The sequence below is a fragment of the Panthera leo genome, chromosome E1, assembly GCF_018350215.1.
Source record: "Panthera leo isolate Ple1 chromosome E1, P.leo_Ple1_pat1.1, whole genome shotgun sequence".
NCBI classification, from domain to species: domain Eukaryota; kingdom Metazoa; phylum Chordata; class Mammalia; order Carnivora; family Felidae; genus Panthera; species Panthera leo.
In genome coordinates this window covers 23585418-23610183 of record NC_056692.1, presented here as the reverse complement: position 1 = coordinate 23610183, position 24766 = coordinate 23585418, and the positions used below count along the sequence as shown (strand labels likewise).

The following is a 24766-nucleotide window of genomic DNA, read 5'->3' as shown; positions in this document are numbered from 1 at the left end:
GATGTAAGTTTAAGAGGTATAGGGCATTTTAGGTTTATTGATGAACATATAGTGAATGTATTGTTGCTGTGTTTTGGTTAATGATACCATGTGGTTCCTGTGGGCAGTAGTGAAGTTTATGTCTGGCACTCCCTCCTCTTGCATTGGAGAAATTAGTTACCCTCTGAGAGTTAAGTTATAAAATGAACATAAAGTGAATGGTTTAAAACACAAAATTACTTTGAAGAGACACACTGGCTTATAGGCCAGAATAAGACTTGGCAGTGACTTGATTGGTTGTATTGCCACCTCTAAAGAAAGAATGAGAGGCAGATGCTGGTAGTGTCCTTCCAAGTTCTAGTCAGAGGAGTGGGCCCTTTAATAAGCAAAAATGAATATATGGTCTACCTTGCAGGTATATGTATCTTTGTCAAGATAGTTTTGTCAGTTATTAGAACATTACTCTTAGTTCACCAAGTAGTTTTCTTACATTTGCCCTCCCATTGACTTTTTCTTACAAGAAAGAAGACTGGCTAGGCATCTTAACAGTAATAATTTCACATTGTGGATTAATCCATTGATATTTGTGTTAGTTTTCTATTGCTGCCATAGCATATTATCAGAAATTAAGTGGCCTAAGACAACACAAATTTATCATCTTGCAATTCTGTAGGTCAGTAGGCCATTAAGCTCGCCCAGCTTGCTATCGGTCCCATAATGTCAAAATGAGGGTATTGCCAGCCTGGGCTTTTATCTAGATGCATTGGGAGAAAGTCTGCTTCCAGTCAGCTTCCAATCTGCTTCCATTCTCACTCAGGTTATTGACAGTATTCACTGCCTTGAGGTTTTAGGACTGATGCTACTCTCTTCCCTTAATTGGCTATTGGCCGGGGCTTGCTCTAGGCCTCTAGAGGCCTCACTTCCTCCATATTTGAAGCTAGCAATGGCCAGGAGTTCTTGAGGGTTATTGATGAAATGCCTAGAGCCTCTCTGACCTCTCCTGCCTATCTTTGCTGAATCTCTCCAACTCTCCTGCCTCCCTTCTTCTTCTTTTTTTTTTTTTAAGGAAATTTTATTTATTTATTATAAGTAATCTCTACACACAAGGGGCTTGAATTTACAACCTCAAGATTAAGAGTCTCATCTTCTTCCAACTAAGCCAGCCAGGTGCCCTTCTCTTGTCTCCCTCTTCTTTTTTTTTTTTAGTATGTTTATTTAGAGAGAGAGATCAGAGTGTGAGTAGGGGAGGAGCAGAGAGGGGAGAGAGAGAGAGAGAGAGAGAATGAGAATCCCAAGCAGGCTCCGTGCTGTTAGCACAGAGCACTACGCAGGGCTTGATTCAGAGCTCACAGTTCATGAGACCATGACATGAGCCAAAACCAAGAGTCCCCGCTTATTCGACTGAGCCACCCAGGCGCCCCTCCATCTTTTACTTTTAAAGGCTCCTGTGATTACATTGGGCCCACCTGAATTATCCAGGCTGCTCTCCCTATTTTAAGGTCAACTGATTAGTGCCTTAATCCCATCAGCATAATCCCATCAGCAGTATCTAGTTAGTATTTGATTGAATAATGAGAGATCAGGAATCTTGGGAGGAAAGGGGCACATCTTTGGAATTCTGCCTACCAAAGTGCCATAATGTATCTACTTCAGTCTCTTAAAAGTTTAGAAAGGGTGGATTTTAGCATCTCTGAGTCTGATTATTTGTGGGGTCCTGTTTAAGATGAGTTTCTGGGCCTACAATGGTGAGACTCAGAGCCTGGTCCATAATTAATTAAAGAAATGCTCCTTAGTAAGAGTTCTTGGCAACCAACTGGCTAGACTTCGGCTATCTCTCTCTTAACACTTTCAGTCTTCTAAATAGTTTCTCCACTCATTGTAAGATTTGGAATAAAATTTTTTTTTTTAATTTTTTTTTTTTTTTTTTAACATTTATTTATTTTTGAGACAGAGAGAGACAGAGCATGAACAGGGGAGGGTCAGCGAGAGGGACATACAGAATCTGAAACAGGCTCCGGGCTCTGAGCTGTCAGCACAGAGTCCGACGCGGGGCTCGAACTCACAGACCGTGAGATCATGACCTGAGCCGAAGTCGGCCGCCCAACCCACTGAGCCACCCAGGCGCCCCTGGAATAATTTTTTTTTATATTAGACTTTGTTTCATGGAGCATTTATAGGTTTGCAGCAAAATTGAGTAGAAAGTATAGGGATTTCCCATATACTTCTGCCCCCACCCATCCATGCACAGCCTCTCCCATTAACAACATCCCCCATCAGAGTAGTACATTTATTATAACTGATGAACCTACATTGACACTGCATTATTATCCAGAGTGCATATTTACATCAGAGTTCACTCTTGGTGTTGTACATTCTGTGACATATATATTACAACTTGGTGTTGTACATTCTGTAATGTAATATATAATGTCACATATCCACCGTTATAATGTCTTACAGAGTAGTTTCATGGCCTTAAAAATCCTCTGTGTCCTGCCTGTTCATCCATTACCCCGACCCCCCACCTCTGGCAACCACTGATCTTTTTACAGTTTCTATGGTTTTTGAGTTGCTTTTCCCAGAATGTCTTAAAATCGGAATCCTATGGTATATGGTCTTTCAAATTGACTTCTTTCACTTGATAATACTTGTTTGAGTTTCCTCCATGTCTTTTCAGGCTTGATTGCTTATTTGTTTTTGTTTTTAGCACTAAATAATACTGCATTGTCAGGGACTCCTGGGTGGCTCAGTCAGTTGAGCATCTGACTTTGGCTCAGGTCATGATCTCACAGCTCGTGAGTTCTCGAGCCCTGCATCGGGCTCTGTGCCGACAGCTCAGAGCCTGGAGCCTGCTTCCGATTCTGTGTCTCCCTCTCTGCCCTAACCCATTCGCATTCTGTCTCTCTCAAAAATAAATAAATGTTAAAAAAAATTAAAAAATACTGCATTGTCTGGACATACCACAGGTTATCCATCCACCTACTGAAGGACATCTTGGTTGCTTCCAAGTTTTGGCAATTGTGAATAAAGCTGTTATGAACATTCATGTACAAGTTTTTGTGTGTACATAAGTTTTCAACTCCTTTGAGTAAATACAAAGGAGTGCAATTGCTGGATCACATGTATGAGTATGTTTAGTTTTGTAAGAAAACTGCCAAACTTGTCTTCCGAAGTGTCCGTATCATTTTGCATCCCCACCAGCAACAATGAGAGTTCCTGTTGCTCCACATCTTTGCCTGCATTTCATACCAGTCATTGTTATGCATTTTGGCCATTCTGATAGGCATATAGTGGCATCTCTTTTAGTTGGCATTTCTCTGATAAGATATGATGTGAAACATCTTCTCATATGAAATTTTTTTTCCTCTTTTGTCATTGCAAAATAAATGAAGCGTTGGGAAAATATGGTCAAGCTATCTATGACTTTGAGTTCATTTCACTAACATATCAGATCTTTAGAAAGGTGGTTTATTTTTCTCATATTCACACCAAAATGCCTGGAACCGAAACAGGTTTATTCATTTGAATTGTGAAAACAATTCCTTAAAAGATAATTTAGTGTAGGCAGGGTAGATTGATGGTTATCCACTGTATGAAAAGTGACCATGAGCTCTCTCTGGCTGTTCTGGGCACCTTGCCCATAATGCTGAAAGCACTAAATTTCACTCTAAGTCCAATTAATTCTTCTGATTACATCATCCTTTTCTCACATATTCAACACCCATACAAACACATTTCAGAATTCTGCCCTTTGGGGAGTTTTTAGAGGTTCCTAATACCCCCTTTTTTCCTGCAGTCTTATCTATTCCCAGATAAGGAAAAGAAGAATCTTTCCTTCTGTAAGATTGATGACCAAATTTTGGCTTTCTACACATGAAGCCACTAAAAACCTGATTTTTTCCTTTTTTTTTTTTTCATTTGAAACCACAGAAAACTTTAAATGGTTTTTTAGTACTTTTGTCATCTCACAGTGCTGTATTTTTGGAAGTTACTCATGCTGTGGTAGGTGGTGCATTAATCAAGATTTCTGAGTTCTATGCCTATTTTTGTCTTATAATTCTTAGAACCTTGAATAAGTCAAGGCAGCTCCTTCTGCCACACCCTTTATACCAGTGATCTTAAACTTTGGTGCCTAAGAATCACCTGGGAGCTTCTTCAAATTATAGATTCCTAGACCCTGCTCTTAGAGATTCTGGTTAGTAAGGCTGAGATTGGGTTCGGGATTTGAATAACACTGATTCAACTTTAAGAAAACTATCTTATGCCTATTTATTTATTTATTTGGTATAGAAAGTCTTTTCTCACAGTAAAGCTCGTGAGGGCTAATTAATATTCTAAATACTGTTTTAGAAATAACAGGCTCTTCAACCATGAATTGTCATATGTATTTATTATGATACTTGCCAGATTGATTATTATGAATATAGACATAGACTCTGAATGTATGATTTAGGCTTCTCTTTTGGATCTTCTGGTACCTCATGTGCTGGGCATATTCATAGTATGCGCTCAGATAAAAACGTATTGCTTATAGCAGTGTAATTTCACAAATCACAGAAATTTTTTTTTGGTCATCAGCAAAAGGTATAACAATTTCTGAATGCCTGTGAAATCTGAAGATCTCTTGTGTCACCTTTTTAAAAAAACTTATAGAACATTTTATGTGTATACTAAAATAGAATATGTTTCAGTTATCTGTTGCTACCGAATAGTTACTTCAAAACTTTGTGGTGTAAAATAACTAAGAGTCAGGAATTCAGATTGGACACAGTGAGGGTGGCTTTCAGTTCCACATGATGTGTTTGAGGCTGGAAGTCTATGGGGCTTTTTTCACACCACTGCTGGCACCTCAGAATGGCTTGGTTAGGAGTCATCTGGGACATCTTAACTGTTACTTCATCAGGTAGCCTTAGGGCTTCTTCCTCCCCATGTGGCCTATACACCTGGTCTTTCCAGCAAAGAAGCTAGGTTTCTTACATGGTGGTGCAGGGCTCCCAAGACCACAAAAATGGAAGTGGCCAGGCCTTGAGCAAGTCACAGGTCCAGTCCATATTAAGTGAGAAGGGACTGCACCAGGATGTGATTGTTAACTACCTCTTAAACTGTCAACTCATAGCCTATGTTGTTTCATCTAAACTCCCACTTTTCCAGATTATTTTGAAGCAGATCCCTCAGATTTCATACCAGTTCATCTATAAATGTTTTACTAGATCTCTCTAAAATTTAAAAGTAATTCAGTCACTTTTCATGTTTCCCAGTCATGTCATAAAAGCTTTTTAAAAATATCTCTGTTCCCTTCTCTGCCCCTGAAATAATTACTGTTCTGGTTTTTATCACCATAGATCAGTTATGCATATTCTAGAACTGCATATAAGTGGATTCATATTGTATGTACTCTTGTTTCTGGTTTCCTTCAGCATATTTTTGAGATTTGTTCATATTGTGTATAGTAGTTCATTCCTTTTTATTACTGAATAATATTCCATGAATATGACACTGTTATGAATATGACACTGTTGATGGTTACCTGGGCTTTGCCTAGTTTGGGGCTTTTATGAATAAAGCTGTTATTGACATTCTTTTTTTTTTTTTTTTAATTTTATTCTTTTAAATTTACATCCAAATTAGTTAGCATATAGTGTAACAATGATTTCAGGAGTAGATTCTTTAATGTCCCTTACCCATGTAGCCCATCCCCCCTCCCACACCCCCTCCAGTAACCCTCTGTTTATTCTCCATATTTAACAGTCTCTTATGTGTTGTCCCCCTCCCTATTTTTATATTATTTTTGTTTCCCTTCCCTTATGTTCATCTGTTTTGTCTCTTAAAGTCCTCATATGAGTGAAGTCATATGATTTTTGTCTTTCTCTGACTAATTTCACTTAGCATAATACCCTCCAGTTCCATCCATGTAGTTGCAGATGATGAACATTCTTGTATAAGGCTTTCTGTGGACATATATTTTTGTCTTTCTTGGATAAATGCTTAAGACTGGAATTTCTGGGTCATAGAATAAGTGATTGTACATTTTTAACTTTTTAAGAAACTGTCAGAAAGTTTCTTGAGTAGTTGTAGTGTTTTATACCTCTGCTAGCAGTGAATGAGAATTCTGATTGTTCGACCGACATGCTTGCCAACTTTTAGCTTTTTTAGTGGGTTTCGTGAGTGTGTAGTGGCATCATACATGTTTTTAACTTCTGCAGTGTGTTTTCATTGGATTACAAATGAGGTCCATACATTCCAATTGGTTGTTTCTTACATGTTCTTTTTCTTTTTTAATGTTTATTCACTTTTGAGAGAAAGAGAGAGAGCACAAGTGGGGGAGAGGCAGAGAGGGAGACACAGAATCCGAAGCAGGCTCCAGGCTCTGAGCTGTCACCACAGAACCCAATGCAAGGCTCAAACTCACGAACTGAGAGAACATGACCTGAACTGAAGTCAGCCACTTATCCCACTGAGCCACCCAAGCACCCCTCTTACCTGTTTTCTATTCTGTGGGTGCTCCCTCTCCCTCTCCCCTACCCTCACTCTTTCTCTTGTTTCTTTTGGTTTATTTGATTTTTTTTTAAAATATGAGTTCTTTGTCTTACAGATATTAGTACAGTTTGGATTTTGCTGATTAACATATTTTTCTGTGTTCTGTGTTTCCTATAAATTGGTAGTTACATATAGCGGCTACATCAGGTTTATTTATGATCATTGTGTAGATCTGTTCATTAGGGATTGCAAAATAGTTATCTTTTTAATCCTAGCACTCTTAATTTATGAGATAAAACAATTCTGTAAAAAGAAACACCTCATCATTATGTGGTTACCCTGAGGTAAAGTTTGTACAAGAAAGGCAGGATAAATAACATTATTTCCCTTTGTGTTCTAGGTTTGAAAGTATGAGTTGATTCCCTGGCATCTTCTAGATATTTAGAAGAGTTGTCATTCCTTTGCAGTTATTATCCTTATTAATGCTCAAAATGGTTAATGGGAGCATCTACAAGTTGGCTTGCAAATCTTTTTGACATGACTCTTGTAGTCTTTGAGTGTCTTTGCTGTTCATTATGACAAAATATTCTGGTCTCATCTGGTACATTTTCTAACTTAGAATCAGGTCTTTAAAGAATCCTGTTTCCTTTCGTGGGGAATAGTATTTAGTGGCTGCATACTGCGCATTAGAGGTGTTTGTTGCTACTGGGTTGGTCATTGTTTCTGGATTTTTTCATTGAACAGTGTTAGGAAGTTATTCTTTTGAGACAAAATATATCGTAAGTTGATACTAAAACTTTCAATTCAAATATAAGATTATAAGGTTTTTACATAATCTCATAGATCTTATATCCTTTTAACCCACAGCACAATTACTTACTTGCTTTGCTTTATCCCATAACACATCCGCGTAAAATAATCTCAGAAAAACTAGACCAATGCTATTGCAAACAGTTTTTTTTTTTTGAGAGAGAGAGAGAAAGTGTGTGGGAGTGCACATGTGAGTGGGGGAGGGGCAGAGAGAGAGAGAGAGAGAGAGAGAGAGAGAGAGAATATGAACCTTAAGCCATTTCCCTCCCAGCACCTAGCCCAACACAGGGCTGAATCTTATACCGTGAGATCATGACCTGAGCCGAAATAAAGAGTCAGCCAACTAAGCCACCCAAGTGCCGCAAGATTTTTTTTTGGCAGTTCTTTTTACTTTTAAGGTGTATTCTACTAGAGATGTATAATGAAATCACTGTGTTTTAAAGTTTTTTGGGATAGTTTCTTTCTTTGATTATGCCTTTAAATTAATTCATATGTTTCTTTGTTACATTTTGCTTTTGATTCTTAGGATTTTATTTTATTTATTTTTAATGTTTATTTATTTTTGAGAGAGAGACAGAGTGTGAGTGGGGGAGGAGCAGAGAGAGAGGGAGACACAGAATCTGATTCAGGCTCCAGGCCCCGAGCTGTCAGCGCAGATCCCAACGTGGGGCTTGAACTCACAAACCGCGAGATCGTGACCTGAGCTGAGTCGGATGCTTACCGACTGAGCCACCCAGGTGCCACTGATTCTTAGGATTTTAAATTTAGTAATTAGCATCCAATGTATATATTTCAGTCAGATCTCAAAACAAGGAGTATTCAGAGAGGTTTAGCTTCTATCCTTGTCCTTTTCACCTTGTTTTCTCCCTCCCTTTGCCATAGGTAACCTTTTTTTTAATGTAAGGTTTATTCTTCCATTATAAGAAAAATATAAATACGTACATATTTGTGTTGCCCTCTTTTGTAGCTGAGTGGGAGTATAGTATAATATTTATCTTTACCTTTGTGCTAAGTTTAAAAAATATATATCTCTACATGAGTTACATGGCATTTATGAGTGATAATATTTCTTGGAAACTCTTTAGCAAATGGTGGAAATAGAGGTGAGGGAGATGGACAACTCATAAGATTGTACTTCAGGGGACACCTGGGTAGCTTAGTAGGTTAAGCAGCTAACTCTTGATTTCCACTCAGGTCATGATCTCACAACTTGTGAGTTCGAGCCCCAATTCATGAGTTCAAGCCCTGCGTCAGGCTCTGCACTGACAGCTCTTAGGGCCTGCTTGGGATTCTCTCTCTCCTCTCTATCCCTTCCCTGCTCGTGGTCTCTCTCTCTCTCTCAAAATAAATAAACATATAAAAAAAAGAAGAAGAATGTACTTTAGGAACCTCTCAAAACCATGAGAATGACAGTCATTTAAGTATGAATTAGCATTACATTTCAGTTTGCTGGGTTCCCTTTCTATATCTGTTCTTAGGCAAAACTTTTTCCTCCTTAGACCTCAGATTTTCCTGTTCTTGACCCCAGCTGGACTGCTCAAGAAGAAATGGCCCTTTTAGAAGCTGTGATGGACTGTGGCTTTGGAAATTGGTAAGAGCTTGGTATTAAGGATTGTCCTGCCCAGTGGGCTCCAAGAAGAAGGTGCTGTTGAAGGGTAAAGGGAGGAGTCTTAGAAAGAGGAGTTTGGGAGCCGTATGTTACTTTCCTATTGATTCATGACTTAGAGATAAGTTCTCTTCTACTCTGAAATGCCTCACAGGGACATGGTGTGTTTAGTTGTCTATAACTAGGCAGTTCTAAAAGGCCACTTTGGTTTATATCAACAGGGGAAAGGTTGGTTATTTCTCTCTGAATAGTACGGAAGTTGAGACATATTAGTTCTCCTTTCTAATTGTATGAATTTTTCTTGACTCTAGATATCCTTATCATTTAAGTGAGTCAGACTTTAGGTAGATGGCCATAGTTTACTTGAGACTTGAGTTTGGGAGACTTCTTATTCACATTCCCTGTTTTTAGCTTGCAAATACCTATGTCAGTCCAAGCCTAGCAGAACTGAATAGCCCTAATTGGTGTTGCCCTAGGAGGCAGTGCCACCTAATAATATTACCACTTGCATTTTTACCTTTTGGGAATATTTTCACACTGATGATTTCATTTTGTGAAGTAGATAACACTGACTGACTCAAAGCCTGATGATATCTATTTGGAAAACACTTTGGATGTTAGCATTTTGTTCTCAAATCCATTAGATCATTTGTTCCTCATAGGAACCCAATGAGATAGCAGAGCAAGTGCTTTTGTTTTATACATGAAAAAACTGAGATTCAGAAAGGTTAAATTTGTGCCTCATGGGACTAGCAGATAGAACTGGGACCCAACTCCAACTAACTTCCAAACAAAACTTCATTTTGTTCACAAATAATCTGAAGCTTAGGGAGTTAAGATAATTTCTCGTGAATAATTTCTATTGTTTCTCTATCAACTGTGGGTAAGACACGAAGCCTGGTGGTGAAGGTGGTAGAGCTAAAAATTATGACATGTATCCTGTCCTCAAGAAGCTTATAGTCCAGGAGGAAAATCAAAATATACATACAGATGATTGGAGTACACAAAGCAGAGCATAGGAAAAGGACAAGTTAAGTGCTGGAGAAGAAAGGGGTTGAGAGGGAACTGGAGAGCTTTTACCTCTACCTCTCCATCATCTGAGCGTAGGAGTCAGCATTCTGAAGTATAGATTCTGGTTTTGTGCATTTATGTGTTTAATTTTCTTGAGCAAGTTTTTTAATCTCTTTGGGCCTAATATTTTCTCTGTGAAAGTGAGATGATAGGAAGTACTCAGCACTACATGGATAACGCAAGGATTAACTTATGTTGTGAGTGTTTCTAGCTTAGTGCTTGGCCTATCATAGGCACTCTAGTAAAGAAATGTTTGTTGATGTGAAGTGTTTTGTAAAATATAAAACATTATGCAAATATAAAACTGTACTTATGTACATTATGAACGTTCTAAAGTGGCTTATGATAGCAATTCTTTTCCTGAGGCCTAGCTCACATGGAAATCTACAGATTTTCTAGTGATCTTCCTTTTTTTTGGTAGAAAGGAAAGGGTTTTTCGGATATTGTTTCTGTATCTTGGAATAGCAAGATTTAGCATGTCAGTTTACACCAAAATTGGGCTTATATTTCTTTCGTTGTTCTGCTGATATCTCCATGATGTTGGTTTGGAGGTATCAAATTCCAGACATTATGTAGATGGGACTTAAAATTTGGAAAGAACAAACCTCTCTTTTTCTCACAATCCTGTAGGCAGGATGTAGCCAATCAGATGTGCACCAAGACCAAGGAAGAGTGTGAAAAACACTATATGAAGCATTTCATCAATAACCCTCTGTTTGCATCTACCCTCCTGAACCTGAAGCAAGCAGAGGAGGCAAAAACTGCTGATACAGCCATTCCATTTCTGTGTAAGTGCCTCCCGGTATCGGTAAGAGATACTTAGCTCACCTTGGGCCCTGTTGCAGTAGCAGATAAATAGTGGTTTGGGCAAGTAAAGAGCTTATGGAAGATGGGAGGAGTTGGCATGGCAGTTCCTAAGAGTCAAGGCTATAATGGGCTAAGGAGGGACTGGAGTTCTATACTGGAAATCATGGTGCCCAGATCTGCAGTGGTGTCCCACCCACTCTAAGGGTTGTGAATATTCAGTCAACATTAATGCTTCTTGGAGATGAGATGTCCAAAATGAACCAATCTTCCAAGTTTGGAGGGTTTATGATTATAGATATTAGTTACTTAGGAGAGTCCAGTATTGAACTCATTATTAATCATCCCAGTGTTAAGTCCAAGAAGTAATGTCTTATTTACTTCATTTAGTTGTGGTAGTAATAGCTAATTAAAAAAAAAAAATCTCATGTGGCTAAGGGACTCATGGGTCTTCTAACAAAACATAACTAAACCTGTGTTGAATTATAAATGGACATCCTTCCTAAATGGCTCCCAGAGCACAAGTAATAAGATCTGAATGTTTCTTCACCACCACCATGACCCCCCACCCCTTTCCTCATACTCTAGAAATGGTTTCATAGCTGACTGACTCAAAGCCTGATGATACCTATTTGGAAAACACTTTGGATGTTAGCATTTTGTTCTCAAATCCATTAGATCATTTGTTCCTCATAGGAACCCAGTGAGATAGCAGAGCAAGTGCTTTTGTTTTATACATGAAAAAACTGAGATTCAGAAAGGTTAAATTTGTGCCTCATGGGACTAGCAGATAGAACTGGGACCCAACTCCAACTAACTTCCAAATCCTGTGGGGGTTTTTTGCTTCCCAGTTGGGTGAGATTTGTAAATTGAAATTGTTCTTGAAGGGTAAGGGAGCTGAAGCAGACAGGATAAATAACTTTTGTTCTATAATATAAAAGAAAAGATCCTTGGTTTTCTCTTACGTTAAGCAAGTACAGATCAGAGGGAATTCCCCATTTTATTTAGAGAATTCCCTAAGTCTTAGTTTCCTTTTTAAGGAATCAGTCTGTTTCCATTATACTTTATCTTTATCACTTTTCCATTTATAAAAATCTTTTGAATTTTATTTATTCTCTCAGACACTGTTTTTCTCCAAACAAAAAAATTTCAGAGTGTAAATGAAGACTATTTCTGTGTCACATTTTCATGCCAATACTTTATTAAGTAACTAAGAAAACCTAAATTCTTCCAGCTACAGATGACCCTCCCCGACCTACCTTTGACTCCTTGCTTTCTCGGGACATGGCAGGGTACATGCCAGCTCGAGCAGATTTCATCGAGGTAGGAGAAACTTGTTTTCGTTTTGCATGAGGCGTATATCTCTTCCCTACAGGTTCCATACCAGTGAAAAAGAGATTTTTGAAGCACTGTAATTTGTAGGGCCTTAGGCAGCCATTTTCTTCCATTTGAGTACCTTTTCTCATTTGTAAACATGTTCACATGTAAAATGTAAAAGTTCTTCAGACCAAAAACCTATTTCTTAGGTTGCAGGGTGTTGGCTCACCCTTCCTTAATAGGTATTGGGTTCCTGGTTCTCATTCCACCCTTAGGGGGTTTCAAAGTTGTGCAGGATCAAGGGTTGGCACACTTTTTCTTTTAAGGACCAGATAGTAAATACTTTCTGCAGACCACAAAGTCTCTCTTGTAACTAAACTTTGCCATTATTGTGTAAAAGTGGCATAAATAATATGTAAACAAACAAACATGCCTATACTCCAATATAGCTTTATTTACAAAAACAGGCAGTGGGTTGAATTTGGTCCAGAGGCTACAGTGGGCTGACCTCTGTTTTGTATTCACAAGTGTATAAAGAATGATGAATGTAGATAAAAACTTTATGTTACTTGTTCACCCATGGAGTTAAAAGCCATGTGAAAGTAATTACAAGTCTCTTGATTTATCATCTGAGCCACAGTTACAGTGCTGCTGGAGATAATTTGAAAGTTTAGCAAACTACAAATAATTTTGCTAGCCCTACCCAGGTTAGCATTTTGTTTATGGCAGCTGTTACTGTAGAGCTACCCCATAAATACTGCTCCTACAAATTGTACTCATTGAGTAGAATATAAACATCTACCCATTAAACTATGTAAGCAATATTATCAAATAAATAGAGCCTTCAGAAGGTAGTAAAAAGGTAAATGAATTAATGCAGATAATTTTCTTATCTAAATACTTGATGACACATTCAGAGTTTAGATTTTATGAACAGACTACTTTTAATTTTTAGTGTACTAGGTTTGGCTTTATTCTTGGATTCATAACTTTCTCATATTTTTGCTGTCTCTACTGCCTGAAAGTCTCAAGATTTTTCCCATGACTTCCTATTTCTTATAGTAGTATCCTAACCTTGTATTCCATTCAGTCTTTTTTTTTTTTTTAATATATATTTTTTATTTTAGAAAGAGAGCATGAGCAGGGAGAGGGGTAGAGGGAGGGAGAGAGAGAATCCCAAGCAGGCTCCATGCTCAGCACAGAGCCCAATGCAGGTCTTGATCCCACAACCCCGGGATCATGATCTGAGCCGAAATCAAGAGTTGGATGTTCAACCGACTGAGCCACCCAGGCGCCCCTCCATTCAGTGCTTTTTAACAAGTGTTTATTTATTTTCTGTTTGCTTCTAAAGCATGGCTACTGTGAAGCCATTACTCAGTGCTGATGGGTTTGGGGTGGGAATTTTTTTTCCCCAAACAGGAGTTTGACAATTATGCAGAATGGGACTTGAGAGACATCGATTTTGTTGAAGATGACTCGGACATTTTACATGGTAACATTTTATTTTAGCAAATATTTTTATTGATTGTAAAGTACATGGTGACACTGTGTTGTGTTGGTGCTAGGAATATAAGGATGAATAAAACATGTTCCCTGCCCTTATGGGAGTCAAAATCTGGTGATTAAGTTGCTAAATTTATCCTGTTGTTGTTTTTTGACCTCAATAAAAAAGATCATTTGTGATAATGATGAGAGTATCATGTAATGATAGCTGGTTCCCAGTCTTGGACTGTGTGATCTTTCTTTTGACTGAGGCGAACCTACACTGAGGTTGAATGGCTCTCACTGCCCCCTTAGAAGGAAAGGAATCAGTGTGAACACCTTGGGACTTCAGTAGCAACTGATGGTGCTAGATGCTCGCTGTAAATGTGTTACTCCAAATTTCCCATAGCAGAGAAAAAGAATGGAATTTCCTTGAGGTTTTTTAGACCAAGATTGGGAATTTCTTGTTTCTCAGAATTGTTGAATTTTTAGCACTTCTGAATTCTCATCTAAGATTAGTCAGTCTAAGGATTTATGTCAATTCTTTTGTTAAAATGTTAGTACTTAATGCCAACAGGGCTCTTAAAAGTGATGGTTAGACTTTCATTGAATCTCTTTTTTTTTTCCTCTTTCCATGTACATTGAACTATATATTTAAAATAATCCCCAATCTTCTTTCATTTTGTTCCAGAATTATGTGGTACAGTAGGTGAATAATGCTTCCTTGGATTCTGTATTTCCCAAACAGCATCTTCGTTGTTTCTCTCTCTCTTTTTTTTTTTTTAAGACTTTTTAATGTTTATTAATTTTTGAGAGAGAGAGAGAAAGAACATAAGCAGGGGAAGGGCAGAGAGAGAGGGAGACACAGAATCTGAAGCAAGCTCCAGGCTCCAAGCTGTCAGCACAGAGCCCAACACTGGGCTCAAACTCCTGAACTGGGAGATCATGACCTGAGCCAAAGTTGGATGCTTAACCAACTGAGCCATGCAGGTGCCCCCATTGTTTCTCTTAAATCTGTATCCCAGGCAGTAAAGGCAAGTAGAATCCTTGTTGACTTGTAAATCAGGTTTTAATGATGCATTAACTGGGACTCTGTCACTAGAAAGGGAATTTCATTCTTCTCTCCATAGAAGAACTATTTAGGTATTTGTTACACCAGAGCTGGGACCAGAAAGAGTCTTCATAAAAATTTTATGTTCAGGATTTGCTGTCTACATATTTCTTAAGCTGTTCTCTTCTCAAAATTTCATTCGTCCCCTTTTCTCCCACACAACTTTAAGGAAAGTTGAAGTGATATGGATGGAACTAAAAGAGGAAAGCTTGAAAGCAAACCACTTGAGTGTTCACTAGATGATGACACAGTATTTGTTCAGTCTTCCATGTCAGCCTTCTTTTCAAGCCTAGTAACTCGTGTGATGGTCTTTCTCACCTCATCTGGTGTCTCTTTGAACACAATGTGCAAATTGCCGTTCAGTATTTCTAATACATACCAGTTTTCATTAATTGTATTGTTTCCTGGCTTGTATCTTTCTTATTCTTAATGCAAAAACAAAAAACAAAAAAGCTACATAAACATCAGCCTTTGAGGTACTATTCAAAAATACCTGCTTTTGAAAGTCAGAATTTTTTATGCCAATAATGGCTCACCTATGTCAAAGATTTGCCAAGTCACTTCTCCAAGGTCTTCAGATTCTTTAGCTTCAACATTATCAAGAAAACGGTAGTAATGGTTGGTATTTAATTTCACTCTTCATTCTTTGTAGAAGCAAGATTTGCAGTTTCTTCTGGTGCTTTTGTGGTTCTTTCTGTAATTAGTGGGGGCAACAGGAAAAAATCAGAAAGAAGCTATTGATTAGCAATTCTTATTTCAGTTAGCATTTCAGACCTATAACATACTTGATTTGTGTTCTTCCTACAATTTCTACAGCCTTGTAAGTCATTTGATTCTAGTTAATTTGAATTAGAATCGAAACATCAGTTACTGATTGTTACATATAAAGCAGCTGTAACACAATGTAAATAATAATCCCTGCCTCCTTTTTCCCTCTGCCTAGTAGGGAACTATAAGATGTTGAGATGGGTGTTTTTTTTTTTTTTTCTTAAGTTTATTTACATATTTTAAGAAAGAGAAAGCACAAGCAGGGGAGGAGGAGGAAGAGGAGGAGGAGGAGAGAGAGAGAGAGAGAGAAAGAGAGAGAGAGAGAATCCCCAGCAGGCTCAGTGCTGTCAGCACAGAGCCTGACACAGGGCTCAAACTCACCAACCATGAGATCATGACCTGAGCCAAGATCAAGAGTTGGATGCTTGACTGACTGAGTCACACAGGTGCCCCTAGATGGGTGCTTTTTAAAAGATGTTAACATTTGAAAGAAGTTTGGCAGTGCTTGAGATCTGAGAGATGACATGCTGGTACCACAAAAGAATGCTTTGCTTATGGCTCTAGAGTTCTTATATTCTCTCCTCTGGCAGCGTGACCCTCTGTCCAGTGTGACATTTGTATGGTCCCTGAGCTGAATGCTTTCTCCCAGAACACTCCATGAAGGGGAGGGACTGGAGCCTACAAACACTCAAGAAGGAACAAGAAGGAGCTTTTTAAGCGTACTTAGAACAGAGAGAGGGGCACATATTTTGTGCAGTGATTCTACCTCAGGCTTGCTTCTGAGTCACTGTGATCTTGGGCAAGTCCTTGCAATCTTGCTTGCTGTTTCTTTGTGTCCACTGCCTGTAAAGAAGGGGTAACACTGATTAGTCAGAGTGTGAATGTCTCCAATGAAAGATGGCACATAATTGAGATTGGTATTATTACCATTCCATTACACCATTATATTTTCAATATTACTGAGCATTAATAACATTCCTTTTATGTTCCCTCACTTACATAACTACTGCAAGGAAACAGACTGGCTAGGTTTTATATTCTTTGCCAGAGCTGATGCCACCAAGCCCTTTTCATCACCCAAAGACTTTTGCTATGATTCATGGAATTTGTCTAATATGATGGGTTTGAATGGTCCATTATAGAGGCCTGGGACACAATGGAGGTTAATTGCATTCCAGCCATACCAGAAGGCTGGGCCTGGAGAGGATACTGCAGGTGAAGCAGTGTCTAAGGAAGAAAATAAGGAAGTTCTGGGATCCCTAAATGACACCATCATATATTTTACTGAAATAAGCAGAAATTATTGGTTCAGAAAGAGAGATGCAGAAGACATAACTTGGCACTCTACTGTATCATGGTACGTTTGGGATCTCAGTGCAGATGACACAGTATTGTACCTTTTCTCTGGGAGGCCATCTCCCCCTAGTCTGCTTTCATTTGGGAAAATATCTCCTAGGTTTATGGATTCCCCTTTCCCAGGGCTTCACAGGCTCTAAAATCCTGAGTGCAGCATCTTCTAATTGCTGTCCCATAACCTAGGCAAGCAACAGGCGTTATGAGCTCCTTGCTATGTGTTGGGTTGGTGTTTTCACCGCTTCATAGGGTTGCCCATTAGGACAGTTTACACTCCCTCTTTTTGGAAAGCTAATTTCAGCAAAATTTCTTGACTAAGCATGGATACTCCCCTGCCTCCCCCCCGCCCCCCCTTAACTTCTTTGGCTCATATCATCAGCCTTTAGATCCCTTAATGGTTTGTAGATCAGAGGTCCAGCCTTGTCACTACATATTACTTACTTACCTACTGGCAGTGCCCTTTCCTTTAAAGGCATGTAAAGCATGTAAAGTTTTGTGATATTTTAGACATAAATGCTACTACTAATGATAGCTATTACATATAGCCCTTACTGTTTGCCATGCTAAACCTTTCACACATGTGACCTCATTTGATCCTAGCAAAACTCTGTGAGTTCAGTATCATCATCATCATCTCCATTTTATAGATGAGGAAATTAAAGAATGGAAATATCAAGTAACTTGCCTAAGGTCATTTAGCCTGCCAGTGGCAGAGCCATCTCCAGAGCCTATGTTCTTAATACTGTTCTATACTTATTGTCTTTACAACCTTGCATTTTTGTTGCTGGATTTTTGTGTGTTTGTGTTTGTGAGATGTCACATTTGTTATAGCTTCACCACATTGCTCAGAAGTAGGGGTGGGTATTTTCTCATTTTACATTCAGGAAAGTGCACAAAGGACTTTAAGTAACTTGCCTAGGCTTCCTAGTTCCTGACTTTAACAATTAGGTCACATAGTCTTCCTTCCCTCCCAGAATTAATTGTGTACATCTTGACCACAAGCTTTTGGGAAAGATGACTTTTAAAAAGCTTTGCTTCTGGGGAATACCTGAGTCACAGGTTTGTGCACAGGATTTTGATTGGCTTTGTTGCAGTTAAGGCCTCTGAGTTGGTTTTCTTGCCAAGCAAGCAGTAAGTGCCTTCTGTCAGGAAAACAGAGACATGTTGCCAGCTATTTTGAACAATGTTAGAAATACACTGCAGTGGGAAGGAACTGCCTCTGACTTCTGCCCACTTCTTGAAATATTTTAAGGCTAGCCGTTTGGAAACTTTGTTATCAGTCCCCATTGTAATCACAGGGAGACAGTTCTTATCCCAAAGCTGAGATTTCAGGAGTGAATAGGTTAGGGGTGGTTTGGGTTTGTTTGTTTTTAATGATCTCTGGTTCTTTGCCCACTTTGCTGGAACTACCAGCCACTTTAAGTAGAATGTGAACCAAGTGATTCTCATTCTTTCATTGTCTGCCTTCTCATTTCTGTCTGCCTGCTGTGCTGTGGTCCTCCCTGGGTTATTCATGTAGTTGAGATTTTCTAATCAGTTGCTGCTATCTGGGTGCTTTATAAAGAAAAGAGACAGCTTCAAATATGCATTTTCCTCTGGGAGAATTCCAGTTCTCCATTTGTTTCTGTGTGTGCCTTTCCTTCCCTTTGTTCTCCAGAACCAGTTGCACAGTTCAAACTGCTGAAATGATCCAGCAGTGAAACCAATCATCAGTACTTATAGATTTTTTTTTTTTGGTAACATAGTCTCTTTGTTTTTTTCCTGTTTTTTGGGGTTTTGTTTTTTTTTAAGTAGGCTCCACCAAAGTGGGGCTTGAACTCATGACCCTGAATCAAGACCTGAGCTGAGATTAAGATTTGGATTCTTAACCGACTGAGCCACCCAAGCACCCCTTTTTCCTGTTTTAATTAAGTCATTCCCACCCAAGTCTCAGGAAACAATGTGATAAGATGTTAACATCTTAGAAAAATTACAGAAATGTGTTTTCAGAATTACCAATAATTTCACTGAACCTTCAAGTCATGTTTTTCCTATTGAAGTCATCTTGTTATTAGATAGATAAATGAGATAAGATATACAAAGAGCTTGGAACATGATAAATACTCAGGGTGTGTTAGCTGTTTACTTAGTTTTTGTGTTGTTGTTGTTTTTGGTATCTCTTTCTGCCTTGAACTGTTGACTACGTAATTCCATTTCTCATATGAAAAAGAGAGTCCGATATAAAACCTGTGTTTGGTTAGAGACATACCTTCTCCCTGATCCTACCTGCCTATTCCACCACACAGGCATGTAAAGTGCATCTCCACCAGCATAGCAGTCTGGAGCCTATCATTCTACAGCAGTGTGTTAGAAAGCAATGGCAGTATATGGGGTATTTCATGGTACTTGGGCTTTTATATGGAACAGCCCTATAAATCAAGAATTCACTTATAGAGAGAGTCTTGCCTAAAAAAAAAAAAAAAAAAAAAAAAAAAAAAAAAGTTTTTTTTTGTTTTTTTTTTTAAGTTTATTTATTTATTTTTAGAGAGAGCACAGGAGGGACAAAGAGGGAGAGAGAGAATCTCAAGCAGGCTCCATGCTGTCAGCACAGAGCCCACTGTGGGGCTCGAACTCAGGAACCGTGAGATCATGACTTGAGCCGAAATCAAGAGTCAGATGTTCGACCAACTGAACCGCCCAGGTGCCCCTACCTAAAAAAAAATTGAAAACCATTGCCTTAAATCTTGATTCTGATATTATTGATTTTTTTTAATTGTGGGCAGTTGTAAGGAAAAATAAAGGAGTGTTGTTTAATTTTTGAACTTACTAGAAATGAACAAAAAATCCATAGTAGTTAATACTTATTTCTTTATACATAAACTTTAAAAAATGATGCATCCACTCACCTCTTCACATCACCCAGCTAGAACTTATGTTATTTTTATCTCAGACTCAAGGCAGAATGGCCTATATAAAATATTCCTGGTCATTTCCCAGTGATTGAAGTTACCTACATATATAGTACATTTGCCCATAGATTAGATTTTGTTAGATTTTGGTATTTCTTCCTTCTAATCTGAGACTATCTTGAGGGCAGGTAGCAGTGGGATACACAGTAATGAGTCAGGATGGAGTATCCAGAATTTATTTCTATTATCTTATCCAGGGATACCGTATTGACAGTGCATTAGAATTGTACATTGTTCAACTTTCATTGCTTTTACTGGCGAAAGAAATTGATGATTCTAATGAGCCATTGTGTACTGTTTTACTTGATTGGTTCCATTTTTTTTCCTGCCTGAAAATCTAGTTTCAAGGAAGCAGAAGTGGGTTTCAGACTGTTCATGGAGGTACCCTCAGGGACTACTACTGGGAAAGGTAGCTGGAGATAGAATGGGAGAAGAGGTTCAACTACAGTAGATCTAACTTGTCTGTTCCAAATAGGAACATATTTGAAAATAAGGTTTAAAAGTTACTCTAGGATAACATGTAAATCTGTGTTGATTCATTGCCCCCATAGGGTAAACTTGAATTTGTATCACACATCCTTCTGATGAGCAATGATATTCTATTACCTTTTTTGTTTATCAGTATTACAGAGGCTCTAGGCTCTATTTTGGAATGAAGCTCACTATCCTGGAAGATGTGATTGTCATATCTTCTAAATCCTTTGCTGTGAGACTTGGTGTGTTAAGAATTATACTACCTGACCTTTGAATAGCATATTTTATTTTTCAAAGGACACATGTCAGGTCATTATGTTTGCTCTAGAGCCTCTTTCTTCTGTGAATACATTCAGTAATTAAAATAAAACCCACCAAACTCTCAACTTACACAAATTCTAAGGAGATAACAAGTTAACAACTTGTTAAGATAGTTCCAGAATCTACTAAAATCATTAAATTTTAAGTTTCCTTCAGAATCGTAGATTATGGATAAGAAGAATTGTTTAATATAGCATAGTGCTAAGTTAAGTAGTCTTCATATTTTCTTCTAGAGCTGTTAATGGTTGGTCTTTATTTCTTAACTTTAGAGGGTCTTCAGATTATACACTTGTGGGACTTTTTACTTCTGAGTGTTTTTTTAACACATATTTCATTGTTAGATAAGCCAGATTTAGAATTTCGGACTAACACAGAGAAAGTAAACATGTTGGGCAGTTTCAGTGTCTTTCCTACTCGAGGCCTTAGAACCAGACTGTCTGGGTTTGGATACCTGCTCTGCACTTAGCAGCTGTGTGATCTAGGGCAGATTGTTTTGCGTGCATGGTATATAGGGCATATAAGGGAATGGTAGGACATGAGACTGGGAAAATAGGCAGATTCAAGACAGTAAGAGGTTTTATATAATATGCGAGGGTTTGAACTCCAGTGAGTAGATGGGAAGCCACTGAAAAATTATCAACAAGGAAAATACACCTGCGGATTATGCTTAAAAACATTACCCTGAAGGTAATTGAAGGGTAAATGAAGGGTGAATTGAAGGGTAAATGAAGGGTTGAATTAGAATAAGGTAGGAATGGAGTTATTAAAAGAGTACATGAAGTGATCTAGGGGACACAAGATGGCTAAGCTAAAGAATAGGATTAGGGACAAATAGGAAGAGAGAAATTTGAGAGACTGAAGCATTCAGAATAGATAAGACTCACTGACTAGATATGGAGAGACAGGAGGGAGAGTCCCATTGATTTCTGTCTTGGACAGCAGAGTTTGGGGAGGAGGTAGAGTATAAGTTTGTAACTGAAGACATGTGAGTAGAGATATCCAGATAGGGTCTGGAGCTTAAAATAAATATCTGAGTGTGAGATTATATTTTTGATGGTACCCAGAACCATAGGAGTGGCTGAGTTTATAGGAATAAGGCAAGGGGTGAAAAGAAAGATGAGAACAGAACCCTGAAGAACTCTGAACATGGAAAAATTGGCTGGGGAAAGAGAGAACCAGAACTATTATATTGAGGAAACCTTTTGCTGTCTGTTTTCTCCTAATTCCCCATATCCTTAACATGAGACTAAAGCCAGGAAAGGATTGGAACATGGGTGGCAAAGCAGGCCATAGCTTTGGGGTTGTTAGGCTATTTAGTGGAACTTTTTAGTACTGAATGCAAAACCATCCCGTAAATAGTTGTTGCTCCCCAACTCAAAACTGCTACTCTGGGAAAATGTCTCTCCTATACGATATTTACATCAGTCTTGTTTTGACATTGTCTACTGAACTTGTGCCTGTGAGGTCATAACTCCAGTCAGTATTCATTTTTATGGCTATTCTAATAGATGCAATGTCTAGCCTGTGTGTCACCAAAGTTCAGACTCCTGTTATATTAAAGCTAGTAATATACCTGACAAGGCATGGCCAAAAGAGGTATTCAGTAAAAAGTACAAGTTGTTATCTGTAGGATATGCCGTATAAGATGTGTACACAGGAAAAAAAGAACTTCACTGTAATTTACTGATAAATTCAGTATCCTAGGACATTTTTGTTTCCAAGAGACAAATTTCCTAGACCAGTGTGTGTGGAATAGTAAGCAATATGACGTTCAAAGTTTAGGACAGTTTGGGTAAAAGACTTATTTTTGTCTTGGCTTTATATCTATGTGTATGTCTGTTTGTTTATAGCTCTGAAGATGGCTGTAGTAGATATCTATCATTCCAGGTTAAAGGAGAGACAAAGGCGAAAAAAGTAAGTACAGAAAACCATCCTGCCTTCTTTCAGGTATGGAGTATTGAATACCACATATAGCCCATAAGAACATTCCACCTGTGACTCATCTTGTCACCTTGAGGAAGACACTGATATTCCTTGATCCTTAATTTTTCCATCTGTCAAATGGAGGTAATAATACTTGTCCTTTTTTTGCTTTTTTGCCTCCACCTTCCTTACCTTTTCTTGATGTTATGATGGTCATTGAATAATATGGGTACACTGTTTTTTTGTTTGTTTTGTGGGGGTTTTTTGTGTTTTTTTTTTTTTTGTTTTTTTTTTGTTTTTTTTGAGAGACAGAGCAAGTAGGGGAGGGGCAGAAAGAAGGAAAGGGAGAGAATCCCAAGCAGGATCCACACTGTCAGCATGAAGCCTGATGTGGGGCTCAAACCCATGAACCGTGAGATCATGACCTGAGCCGAAACCAAGAGTCAGACACTTAACTGTCTGAGCCACCCAGGCACCCCTAATATGGGTACACTATTTTAAAGAAAACAGGAACAGTTAAATTAAAGTTGTTATCAAATTGTTATGCTTCTTTTAATGCTCTCATTTTTTTTAATGTTTATTTATTTATTTTGAGAGAGAGTGCAAACAGGGTATTGGGGCAGAAAGAGAGAGAGAGAGAGAGAGAGAGAGAGAGAGAGAGAGAGAGAGAATATGAATCCTAAGCAGGTTCCATGCTGTTAATGCAGAGCCCAGTACGGGGCTTGATATCACAAACCATGAGATCATGGCCTGAGCTGAAATGAAGAGTCAGACACTTACCCAACAGAGCCACCCAAGTGCTCCTTTAATGCTCCATTCTAATGGCTCATTTTTTTGAGAAGTCTTACTCAGGAGGATTTCAAAACAATTCTGAACAATTTTCAGACACTCTCAAGTTCTTCCTTCTCTTTGCAGCAGAACAAAAAGCATACATTCAGATTGAGAAATTAATAGATCCCAGACAATTTTAGCAGTTAGATTACAGAGACTTTTAACAATTCAGAGAAGGGTATGCAGAGGGTATGAGTGTGAATGCGTGTTGTCATGATGTTACAGAGTAGAAACACAGTGACATCACAACAACAAAAACAGGAATAGGACTTGGGAGGCACTCTTGAGGGACCAAGATGTGACCTAAAGTAAAGCTTATTCTCTGTGTGTTCTGAGAAGTGCTGAAGAAAATTATCCAATTGTTGTGAGAAGCTTCATTACTAGTTATAAATACGTGTGATAGGGCGCCTGGTGGCTCAGTCGGTTGGGCGGCCGACTACAGCTCAGGTCATGATCTCGCGGTCTGTGAGTTTGAGCCCCGCATCGGCCTCTGCTGACAGCTTAGAGCCTGGAGCCTGCTTCCTATTCTGTGTCTCCCTCTCTCTCTGGCCCTTCCCTGCTTGCTCTCTGTCTCTCTCTCTCAAAAATAGTAAACATTAAAAAAATAAATAAATACATGTGATATAAAATGAAAGGTTCCAGACACATGGTTTACTTAAATTCTGTTTTGCTTAAAACACATAATTCAAGCTCAACAGTACTGTAGAACTCAGTGGTTGAGGTTGCTGTTTGATCTTATGTTTTATGGAGACACTTCCATTAAACATGCATGATACTTATTTCAAATAGGTTTAAAGCATTATGTGAATGTACACATGTACGGTTATAAATGTTGAATGTATGATCATGGTGCCATTTTATGGTTTAGCTATTTCCCTTAAATGGCTATTCTCAATTATCAATTCCCTAAATTGAATAGTTTAATTCTTATCACATGGACACAGATTCCCTTCTGTTTCATGCCAAGTTACAGATGTGTTTTTCAGTATTTTTGAGTGTTCATTCATTCATCCAGCATATAGTTATTGAGAGTCTACCATGTCCAAGGAAAGGAAAAATATATGATGGTTGAAAGCCTAAAATTGTGTTAGCAGACTCACTGCCCTTCAGAAACTTGTGAGGAGTGACGTCTTTGAACCTCAATATTCCACCCCATAGTGTTTCAAATGCCTAGTAAAAGCTGCATGTGGAAGAAGTATTAAATGTGAAACTAATTATAATAAACATTATTGTGGTTTTCATCCTAGAATTATAAGAGACCATGGATTAATCAACCTTAGAAAGTTTCAGTGTAAGTATTAGCTGCTTTCTTTATTTTAAAATTTCTTCCAACATTATTGAACAGTTTTGAACAAATCATTTATGGCAGTAGTTCTTAATTCAACTTGCATATTAGCATCAATCCGGAGCCTTTTTTTTTTTTTTTTAAGCAATCTTCACACTTAGCATGGGGCTTAATATGTGACCCCAAGATCAAGAGTCACATGACCT

General features: G+C 38.3%; 1 protein-coding gene across 5 annotated transcripts in view; it reads left to right on the top strand.

The window, feature by feature from the left end:
• The window catches only part of TADA2A (transcriptional adaptor 2A), a 52390-nt gene that overhangs the window by 13943 nt on the left and 13681 nt on the right, over positions 1-24766 (top strand). For 4 of the 5 annotated variants that reach the window (XM_042915764.1, XM_042915767.1, XM_042915763.1 and 1 more), the window contains 6 exons: positions 8766-8857; positions 10574-10731; positions 11982-12070; positions 13484-13556; positions 22372-22435; positions 24523-24566. In XM_042915764.1, the coding sequence (XP_042771698.1) occupies positions 8766-8857; positions 10574-10731; positions 11982-12070; positions 13484-13556; positions 22372-22435; positions 24523-24566 (520 nt within the window). The remainder of the gene's footprint in view (positions 1-8765; positions 8858-10573; positions 10732-11981; positions 12071-13483; positions 13557-22371; positions 22436-24522; positions 24567-24766) is intronic. The other variant, XM_042915766.1, reaches the window with a different exon arrangement.